At 44.4% G+C, this 11,366-nt stretch overlaps 1 protein-coding gene across 1 annotated transcript; it reads left to right on the plus strand.

Annotated features, from left to right (window-relative positions):
- Positions 1-201: 201 nt before the first annotated feature.
- LOC146341268 (vomeronasal type-2 receptor 26-like) lies at positions 202-10,584 on the plus strand. Its single transcript, XM_084807339.1, has 6 exons — positions 202-404; positions 1,265-1,556; positions 3,208-3,824; positions 5,794-5,899; positions 8,725-8,851; positions 9,328-10,584. Exons 1-6 carry the CDS (start codon positions 202-204, stop codon positions 10,236-10,238), a joined length of 2,256 nt encoding a protein of 751 aa, XP_084663465.1. The 3' UTR covers positions 10,239-10,584.
- The last annotated feature ends 782 nt before the right edge of the window (positions 10,585-11,366 follow it).

Here is an 11,366-nt window from a genome sequence, read left to right on the forward strand (position 1 = left end):
AGTGAACGCCTTTGTTTCTTTCATGATTGTGATTCATTATTAGGCAAGTTCTTTTTGTTGCCTTTATTTTGTTAACCTTGTTTCAAAATAAAATAAAATGGCGCGCGTAAAACAGAAGGTGCTCCCCTGTTCCATTGATGGCAGCGGCAGTTTGGTCTGTCTGGTCAAACTTCTGCTGGCTGGCCGGGGGCACCGGATGGCATGGTCAGGCAGCTGCTGCTGGCCTGGTGCTACCCCCTCTTCCCCAGCCACGAGGCTGCTTCTCCGCCCAGCAGCTGCCTCACTGGCTTCACAGCTGCTGCTGCCTCCTGCTCCTCTGCCAGCCTGCTTTGTGCAGATGAGTCTCTTCCACATGCCTGTCTGCTGATAGCAGAGGTTTCAGTCACAAAGATCACATCAGCTGTGTATGTCAGGAATGGAAGTGACAACTCTGAGTAGACTGCTCTGGGTGCAACCATTTGTTGGTGTATGTTGATGGCAAATAGTAGATTAGGGACAGGTTTACTTGAAAAGCAAGCATGGATAAAGGATGTTTTTTTAAAGAAGAAGAAGCTGTGACCCCATATTATTTCACTACAAGGTTGCGCCTAGCCTGTTCTTGATAGTAGAATAGGACTCCAGTGCCCCACATTACATGCATGGGATCTGGCACTAAAGGCCAAGTTGTATTTTAGCTAAATAAGATCATTTTGAAGATCCATCAATGGTCTTTAGAAATTAGCAGAATCAATTTTGATCCTAAGGAAAATGTTACTGAAATACTTTTCATGAACTGTATGTAGATGAACTTTTGAGACTTGAAATCACATGTGAAACACATTGGTTGGATCCAGATTTAATCATTCGTAGAGTATGACGAAATCAGTTCAGTTAATGAGTCACCTTACTCATAATGATTTAAGTGGGTCTACTCTAAATATGACAAAAGGAGGATCCAAGCCAACTGGGTGGATCCAGATTTTACATTGGAAGTACATTGGAAGATTTACATTGGAAGATGGTGGAAGTAGACGTCCCTGCCCCACTTTCCCATGGCAGCTCCTGCCGCCCCATGAACATGCCCCATGGAAGTCTGGAAACCCTGTTGAATGGGGTAAGCTGTGGTGTGAGGGGAAGGGGAATCCCCCCAAATGGGGTAGAGGGACGTTTGGCAAGTGGAGCCCTAACTCTCGAACAAGGCAGATCCTGGATTAAGCTGTGGGGGAAAACGGTTTCATTTAGTGCAGAATATCTTTTGTGACACAATATGTAACTTCTGTTGCAGTGTGACAACAAAGTACTATCAGCACATTCTAGCCTTGGCCCTTGCAGTAAATGAAATCAACGACAATCCCAGGCTCTTACCAAATGTCTCACTGGGATTTCACATCTATGACAGCTACGCTGATGCAAGGATGACCTATCAAGCCATCCTGAAATTGCTGACCTTACAGCACAGAACTGTCCCCAACTACAAGTGTGGTACACAGAAGAAGATGCTGGCTGTGATTGGTGGTCTTCATTCTGAAACTACCATCCAGATGGCCACCATCTTGAGTGTCTACATGATCCCACAGGTAGGATGTATGAATGGGGCATGGGGTGTTACACATGACAACACTTCCCCGGAGTTGTTGGGTGGTGCAGAGAAAACAAGATACTCTCACACGTAGAAACAAGGGGCCTGGTGGTCAAGGTACAAACCAAGGTCAAGCTAAGAACTTTTGAGGGTTCCATTGTATGGGTGATGGATGAAAGTGGTGGTGGTGGTGGAAAGGATACACTTAGACTTGTAAAGCACATTATTTGTGGGTATCTTCTTCAAGGAAGATGTGAGTGAGATGTATGTTCAGCGCAGATGCTCTGAATAATTTCCTGTATCTATAGGAGAGGATAGAACACTTCTTTAAGTTTGACTCCATGGTTACATTTAATAAAACTCAGTTCATGCCTGCAAATCTATCAATAACTTGAGCAAAAGCAAGTAGCAAGACCTCCTTTCCAACACAGAGTGCTTGTAATGTTGATGGGTTCTTTGCTAGTTTATAAATATCAATACATTAAAATCTGGATTTTATCCAGGGAGACTTTAGGGAGTCATCAATACAAGTTTCTCCATTTTAAATCCCTGTTAAGCCACCAGAATTGCTTTCTTTTACCTTTCATACAAGCTCCATAGGTTTTCAGGTTTTACTCTTACAACATTGTTATCAAAATAACAATGTTTATAACATGTTGGACTCGATGGTCTTATAGGCCCCTTCCAACTCTACTACTAGATGCTGCTACGACCTTGGAAGGGGGCTTTGATATCTGATCCCTGCCCCCTCATCTTCCCCCTTGTAGCCACCACAGAAAGAACCACACCGGCTGCTTTGTAGGGTTGTAAAAGTGGCCTCAGAGGCATGAGAAAGGGGGCGAGCTGGTGGGCAGGATGAGGAGAGGCCAGGAGAGGAGGACTGTTATGGCCTCTCCAGCCACAGCCTCAGCCCCACCAGCACACCTTCTGTAGAGGGGTTCAGAGGTCCATCCACAGAAAAAAGCAAAAACACGGAGGACAGAGAGGCAAAAAAAGCAGGGCAGCAAGATTGTTTATGGGGACTGGCCAGTGTGATCATATTAGGCCAGGACTTCTCCAGCTGCACTGGCTGCCAGTCCCTTTCCAGGCCCAATTCAAAGTGCTGGTATTAACATTCAGAGCCCCTAACGGCTTAGGCCAGGTTATCTGCAGGATCGCCTCCTCCCAAATGTGCCTGCCCGGACCCTAAGATCATCTTCGGTGGTCCTTCTCTGGGAGCCCCTGCCAAAAGAAGTGAGGCAAGTGGCTACCAGGAAAAGGGCCCTTTCTGCTGAGGCACCCTGGTTGCGGAATGAGCTTCCTAAAGAGGTTCACCTGGCACCTCCGTTGTTCTCCATCGTGCGCCAGGTGAAGACCTTTTTATTCTCCCAGTACATTAGCATTTTAGCTTCCTAATCTTTTAGCTGTCATGTTTTAAATCTGTCTTGTAAATCTCTGCATTGCTGCTAGGTTTTACTCTGGTTGAACTTTTATACTGTAGTTTTCAGCTATTATATTTTATATTGTATTTTATGCTGTATTTTGTGCTTCTAATTTTTGTGAACTGCTTAGAGAGCTTTGGCTATTGGGTGGTATAAAAATGTAATAAATAAATAAGTGAAGACATGCCCCATCCCAGGCTCTAAAAACAATCCATGTGTTTTATATAGCTCAGCCATGGCTCATCTTCATCCATGCTAAGCAATAGGAGTCAGTTCCCTTCTCTCTACCGGATGATCCCAAATGAAGCCCATCAGTACACGGGGATTATCCAGTTACTTCTGCATTTCAGATGGACATGGGTTGGAGGCCTTGCTGTGGATGATGATTACGGAGAGAAATTTGTACAGTCCATGTTGCCGAGGCTTTCTGAGAATGGCATTTGTTTTGCTTTCCTGGAAAGAACCCCCAGAGTTACCTTCATTGCTGGTGTCTTTGAGTTTATAGACCAGCTGAGGAAGATATCTTCAGTTCTCATCAGAAGCAAAGCCAATGTGGTTGTCATCTATGGGGAAATACAGTCCATCTTTGGGCTCCAACTGATGCTAGAGGAAAACCGGTTGGATACAATGACTCGTATAAACAAAGTGTGGATTTCAACAGCCCAGTGGGATTTGACATCCAACACATTTCATAAGATCTTTGACATTCAACCCTTCCATGGCACCTTGTCCTTCACAGTTCACACGAATGAAGTGCTGGGGTTTCAAACATTTATCAGTCACAGAAATCCTTACTCAATTACAGGCGACGGTTTTATCAGGGAATTCTGGGAGCAAGCCTTTGGGTGTGTATTTCCACAATCTCATGTGGATGAGAACAACAATGAAATGTGCACTGGTGAAGAGAAACTGGAGACTCTTCCAGGGACATTCTTTGAAATGGGCATGACTGGCCACAGCTACTGTATCTATAATGCTGTCTATGCTGTGGCACATGCTTTGCATGCCATGCGCTCTGTTAGACGCAAAAGTAAAACAACGACAGGTGGAGACAAACTGGAGCTTCACCATCTTCAGCCATGGAAGGTAAGGCCTCCTCACAGAGACATCTCTAACACGAGGAGACGGGTGGTCTAAGGGATAGTCACATTTATTGATGCAGCAGCAGCTCCATTCAGGTGGAAAATGCATCTACTCAGATGTTCCAGAGTCACCTTCCTAATAGACTCCCCCTACCACTTAAGTTACAATAGAACTTCAGAAGATAGTTCCTCGAGGTAATACCTGTGTGTATTAGGCTGAGAATTTATTTCATTTCTGTTTTGATTAGAATTTTCCAAAATTTGCCAAGTTCTCCATATTCCGGACAAAAAGAATTTGAGGGTTTTTTTGTTTTTTGTTTAGTGAATGTGGGAGAAAGCAAAACTGAGAAATTCATCCATCCAGGCCCAGGGCTTTGAGCGCGTAAAGGTCTGGCTTTAAATCCTTTGTATTCAATGTTGCTAGTCCTTTATTAGTGCTGTCACCTCTTTTTTCTGACAAGCTCCTCATCTTCAAAATGTATACAGCAGGAAGGTATATCATAATCCTTTGCATGCTGGGAGTAGCTGTACATATTGAATTTGGCTGGTGCAGATGGGTGAAAATTTCCTTTCAGTTCATTTTTCATAAGAAAATTCATGAAGTTCTTCATATTTGGGAGGGATTAAGATTTTGAAGAATTTGAATGTGGGAGAACGTGAAACTGACAGATTCACCAGTTCTTACATCTAAAGTGTACCCCTGTCTGTGAACTATCAGAACACCCCTTCTTGCTTATTCTGGGGCAGCAGAAGGTTCTTAGGAAGATCACCTTTCACCTGCACCTAGGGATGTTTGAGGATTTTGATCTTGGTGACTTCTGATACAAAATGAGCTGATCCACTCCCTCGGACTAATGTGATGTTCAGAATGTAGCTATCTACTGGATTTTGCACATTGTGTTGAGATATTCTTGGCTGTTTAACCATATCAAAATTTGAATTTAATGTGTATTTTGAGAAGAGTTTTTTTTAAAGGAAATGTAATTTAATGTGGAAATGGAATGAAGTGGAAGTACGAGTACAAACCTGCAAAAGTGACACTGAGCTGAGGTAGAGAGATTTGCCATCTCTCATTGTGGCACACTTTATTCCATTCATCATGCCACAGCGTGGGATGGATAGAGAGGGTGTACCTTTGATATATTGTAAGGAACTGTGCTTGCTGTGCAATAAAAGAATATCGATATTGAATGAATATTGACATTGATATTCAGTGAGTGACTGAAACTGTCCACAGAGCCATAGGGGCTTACACAGGGGATAGGGAATGGGCACAGAGACATTGGCATACGAGAAAAGCACCACCACTCTTAGAGTTGATCCTTCAGTGGTTTAACTATGTCCCTTTTTGTGCCTTTCCCTCATAACCAGAGCAAAGCATTTGGTCATCTACAGTCCAGAAAGACCTCCCCTTTCGGAAAACAGTCAGCATCTCAGTACCCTTAACTTTCCATTCTGAGTTACATTTATGTCATGGTTTTGTCTGTCCTTGAGGAAAATAACATCGAGGTTTAAGGACAGGCATTCATAAAACCCAGCTTGAAGAAGCCGGTACACAGGTTGCCACTTGCTGCCTTTTGTAAAACTGGCCCTTTTCTTTTTCAATCTAGCTCCACCATTCTCTGAAGAGCATCTCATTTAACAACACCATGGGGGAGAATGTCTTTTTCAGTAAGAATAGAGAGTTAGTTTCTGGGTTTGATATTACAAATTGGGTCACGTTCCCAAACAGATCCTTCCACAAAGTGAAAGTCGGAAGGCTGGATCCACTGGCTTCTCCAGACAAAAGGTTCACCATTCATGAGGAGAAGATCACTTGGCACAGCAAGTTCAACCAGGTGAGATGTAAGTGTCATTTTCATAGACAAAAGAATGGATTATTCCCAATTCCACACAAAAATTCAGTGGGGCAGCAGCAGTACTTGTGTCACACAGAAATGTGTGTATGTATGTGTGAAGTTTTAAGGCCTGGTGGGGCAAGGAAAAAGGTCATGCCTAGAGGCCAGGAGTTTTTTCCTGGGAGGTGGCATCCCTGAGAAGAGTAGTTTCATTTCTCCAGTTAAGTTTCATTTCCTCAGGTTTGAAGCAGTACTTTCAGTTTGGGAGCAGGAGGGTATAAACAGAGAGTCAGAAAGGCCAGAGCAGTAAGAGCAGAGTTGGGGAGACCAGAGTCTGAAGAGGCAGCAAGACAAAGCAACCTGGAGAAGTCTAAATACAGGTAGGTTAAAGGAACTTGCATTTTGCAACTTTCAATTTCTCTTAATGTCTTTTCTATCACTCAGCTCTATTATGTAAACAACTTTAGTTGTGATTTTCTTCCTTTAATTTACCAGTAAATGGTTGCAGTTAAACTCTGTGTCCAGAGTGTCAGTCACCCCAAGCCTAAAACCTAAACCCCATGTTATTGGTAGGAGAAGGTAGGGATGCCAGAGGAATGTGCAATGGACTCAAATGAGTCCAGATTTCTTGCAATCCAGTCTGCAAATTCCATGCTAGACTGGCATCTGCAGGTCAAGAGTATTCCGCCGACATTCGACTTTCTTCCTCCCACCACCTCATTTCTCATTTCTGAAATTTAGTTGGTGTGCGGGGGGTCAGTATTGTGCTTACCGGTAATGAGTGTTGTGTGTGTCTGTTTATTTTTAGAATGAAGTCTTGTTGGTGCACTTCCTATATCCATAAAAGGACTTCGGGTCCTTTCATGGGCATTCTCCTGTGTTTGCTAAGTTGGAGGCTGCCTGTGTCTTTCAAGGAAAGAGCCCTTTCCCTCCCACTTTGAAAGACGCACAGGAAATCTCCCAGGCAGCAAACTAATGGGAATGTCCATAAAAGGACCTTGAGTCCTTTTATGGATATTCCAGGAACACTACCAACATGGGAAACTTCATTCTACCCCCCCCCACACACACACACACATAGGGATGTCAGAGAATTCTGCCATGGACTCCAGTGAGGCCGGATTCTTTAGAATCCACCCCTCTGGAATCCGTGGTGGAACGGCCTCCCCCCCCGCCACCCCGCAGAATCCCCCCGGGACAGAGCATACCTGGCAGAGGATGCAGTGGCTCCAGCAGCTCTGGCTGGTCTCCCAGCCATTGCTGGGCTGCTGCGGCCGCAAATGGCGGCCGTCATAGCGGCTGCCATTTGCCTGGCTGCCTTCCTTCGTGATAGGCTATGTAAATACTTACGTAGCCCATTACGTCAAAGAGCAGGGGCGCAAATGGCGGCTACTATGCCATTTGCGCCCCTGCTCTTTGCCGTAATAGCCTACATAAGTATTTACTTAGCCTAACACGGCTTGGCAGCCACGCAAATGGTGGCTGGCGTAGCGGCCTGGCAGCAGCCAGAATTCCGGCTGCAACTGGCCCCGGCTGGCAGCTCCACGGAGTCACCGTGGAGCGGAGCTGGCCAGGGAGGATTCCGGGGGGAAGGACAGAGCACCTCCCCCCCACCGCGGATGCCCCGGAACGGAGCCAGGTAAGTGTTTCGTACATCCCTACATACACACAACGCTCACCATGTTATCGGTAAGAACAAAACTGCTTACCCAACTAAATTTATTTTAAAAGTTGCTTCTTTGAATTTACTTGCTTATTTTTCTGGGTGGGAAAAAAACAATCTGAGTCTGTGGGTTTGAGAATGGTGGACCAGAAAATTTGACTTCATCTGTGGACCTCACACGGACTGGATTAATACAATCCTAACATCCCTACGGGAAGGTAAAAGAAGAAAGGTGGGATGCTTATGGAGGCAAGAGATCCTTAAGGAGTTGCTCAGGGGGTCCAGGTCATAAGGGAACCCTAACAGTATGTATATATTTAATGAGAATGTATTTGCATGTCAACTTTCAGGGCTGCAGCCCTCTCAAGGTGGCTTACATACGAAAAGATAATCGAACACATTAAAAATGAATGATAACAACTCACATTTACTTTTTAAAAGTAAGTGGTCAGGTCAGCTTCGAGACCAAATTGTCTCCTCCAAGTTCTTTTCTGGAATCTCCACTTGTTCCAGGCTTAGGCAGTGGTGCATCTAGGGCTGGAATTCGAGCCAAAGTCCAAGGCCCGAAAGCCCAGGGTTCCCCCAAATGACCACCCAGAGAGCGGCAAGTGCAGACTCCTTTTTATTGCTGTAGCCATGATGGTGCTCCGACATCAGTGCAATCAAAATGCAAACAGGCACAAGCTCAGAGACTTGTTTGGTTTATCACTTTGGCGAACAGTCTTGTTGCTGTTCTAACATACCAAAAGCAGTTTTAACATGTGGAATGGTGATTGGAACGGGGGAATAAATTGTTAGTGGTGTGCTTTGCAACTGAAGTAATACACATGGCCATCTAAAAAGGGCCCCCATAAGATCATTAAGTTCAGGGTCTAAATTGACCTAGCTGCACCACTGGGTTTAGGGGTAATCTAGATATGACACCACTGCTTTCTAAAAGTTTAATAGCAGCCACTCTGCATGTGTGTGTGTGTGTGTGTGTGTGAGAAAGAGAGAGAGAGAGAGAGAGAGAATGGGAATATAATTTAGAAGATGGCACTGGCAATGGAGGAGCTGCCCATTATCCTTTCCTTTATACTCATATCAGTTTGTCAATGGAAATCACTTCCTGCCCCAGTTGCTATGTAACCTTTGCCAATTCTCACCTCTTTTTTATGATAAGATGGAGCCCCGTTCTTTGTGTACAGATCGCTGCAGTCCTGGTTTCAGCAGGAAAATGCAAGAGGGGAAACCATTTTGTTGCTACGACTGTGCTCCATGCCCAGAAGAGAAGATTTCTGACCAGAAGGGTAGGATACTAATTGGTCAGTCCTATGTACCAACAGAGTTGTTGTCAAAGTTGTGCTGAAATGACAGAAGTAACAAGCACCCAAGCTATGGCGTTGTGATGGCATCAAGACAATGGAGGGTGTCACAATGGTGTAGCAGGATAGGTAGCGCTTATTTCACTGACAAATTCCACCCTGGCTGTATGTGACATACTTGTATATTTTTATTTACTGTATGGTGCTCAGGCATCCTGCGAACTACAGGTGCAGACCACACAGTACACTATGGTATATGCCTTTCCTCTTTGTGTTTTTGGTTAGTGAGCTTTTATTGAAATGACCTAATACTGTGATCCTCACAAATATTATATCAATATCAATTTTACATGTACATCATCAAAAAGAGCTTTGAGGATGGCATTTTTCTTTGACTGCATATGCAAAAATAACCCTTAACTAGGCTTTAGGACTCTTAGATTGTTCCTTTTCTATTTCAGATATGGATTATTGTGACCAGTGCCCTGAAGATCAGTATCCCAACCAACATCAAACCCAATGCATCCCTAAACGCCTAAGCTTCTTGTCTTATGAAGACCTGTTGGGGACTCTTTTTGCCACTTTTGCCCTGCTCTTGTCTTTGATGACAGCTCTGGTGCTAGGAATCTTCATTAAGCACCAGGACACGCCCATGGTCAAAGCCAACAATCGAAGACTCACCTACACTCTCCTCATCTCCCTTCTACTCTGCTTCCTCTCCTCCTTGCTATTCATTGGCCAACCTAAGAAAGTGACCTGCGTTCTCCAACAAATTGTTTTTAGTGTTGTGTTCTCTGCAGCTCTTTCCTGTATGTTGGCAAAAACCATCACTGTAGCCTTAGCTTTCATAGCCATCAAACCCGGAACCAGGATGCGAAAATGGGTAGGAAAAAGGCTATCCAATGCTCTTGTACTCACCTGCTCCCTGTTTCAAGTATGCATTTGCAGCATATGGCTGGGAACATCTCCTCCATTCCCAGATTTCAACTTACACTCAGGCCCTGGAGAAATATTAGTAGAATGTAAGAAAGGCTCCATCACCATGTTTTATTGCGTCTTGGGTTACATGGGCTTTCTAGCCACTGTGAGCTTTATTGTCGCTTTCCTAGGCAGGAACCTGCCTGACAGTTTCAATGAAGCCAAATTTATCACCTTCAGCATGTTGGTTTTTTGCAGTGTCTGGATATCCTTTATTCCCACCTACCTGAGCACCAGGGGTAAATACACGGTAGCTGTAGAGATCTTTTCTATCCTGGCCTCCAGCGGTGGTTTGTTGATCTGTTTCTTTTCTCCAAAATGCTTCATTATTTTGGTAAGACCCGATCTCAACAACAAAGGGCAGCTTATAAGAATAAAAGATACCAAAGTCTAAACATCTGTAGTTGGATCCAGGATCTGCCTTCTGTGGATGGAGGAGCTCCACTCACAGAAGGTGCTTCCACCTAATTTGGGGGAATCTACCTTCCACACCACAGTTCACCCCATTCAGTAGGGTCCCTAGACCTTTTGTGTAGGGGCTAAAAGGGGTGTCGCAGGGAGAAGAGGGCGGGAAAGACTTCTACCTGCAAGAATGTTGCAAGCACCGAAATCTGGATCCAGCTCCTGGACTTCCTTAATTAATTTTCCTTGTGTGTTCTATACTGAAACCAGCAGAGTTTTTTCCAAAAAAAGGAGAGATGAAGAATTATGAGAATGAAGAATAAATGATCTACCTATGTAATATGAATCATTTCTCATTTCTCATGTATCATTCAATGGAAATGAATTTCATCTTCAGCCTTTAAAATCATATCCAGTATAGGAGTGGAGGTTAGCTATATAGATGGGGTAAAGGGACTGGGATATTGGGGCACAGGAAGGGGGTGGAAGGTTGGGGGAAAGGAGGAGGGCTGGAGCGCTCCTTGTCATGCCTGCTGCCAAATTTCATGAGCACACAGCTAGTTTGCAAAAGAGATTGTTCTTTCACAGTTCTCCGGTAGGGCTGTGTCCCCCCGCCCCCGCTTTCCTTTGGATACTGATTTGGACCTTCTGAAGCAGCCCTGCTCCACTTCAGATCTAGTCCATCGCTTCAGATTGGGATCCGAAGTGAGATTTGGGCATTCAAATTATTCGGACTTGACATTTTCCCACTGACTTGCCTTGGAAAACAAAAATGGCCATAATTTTTCCAGTTTTCAGGATATATACATGACATATGGGGACCTAGCAGCCCCCATGGAGGTGATTCCACTGGCCAAATTTCTGACAGTTTGTCCGAGTAGTTTTCCCAGGTAAAATGTGCGGTTTTGAGAAGCTCAAAGGTCATAAAGGGATAATCAGAGAAGTTAGGTGTTTAAGCGGTGATTAGGAGGAGGTCACTATCCCTAATCTCTGGTTTAGGTTTCTTTGAAGTGCAGTTTGTTTGTTTGTTTATTTGAAATATTTCTTGGCCACCTTTAAGGGGAGAAGCCCTCCCAAGGCGGCTTACAGCAATAAAGTACATAGAAACATTTAAAATGTG

This window comes from Heloderma suspectum, chromosome 6 (assembly GCF_057233095.1).
Source record: "Heloderma suspectum isolate Gila_16-S chromosome 6, 16-S_ref, whole genome shotgun sequence".
NCBI lineage: Eukaryota > Metazoa > Chordata > Lepidosauria > Squamata > Helodermatidae > Heloderma > Heloderma suspectum.

Coding starts and splice junctions, on each gene's coding strand:
- LOC146341268 (XM_084807339.1), top strand. CDS start 202: ATGGTCAGGCAGCTGCTGCTGGCCTGGTGCTACCCCCTCTTCCCCAGC. Junction 405..1,264: donor ACAAAGATCACATCAGCTGT/GTATGTCAGGAA, acceptor CTTCTGTTGCAG/TGTGACAACAAAGTACTATC. Junction 8,852..9,327: donor GAAGATTTCTGACCAGAAGG/GTAGGATACTAA, acceptor TTTCTATTTCAG/ATATGGATTATTGTGACCAG.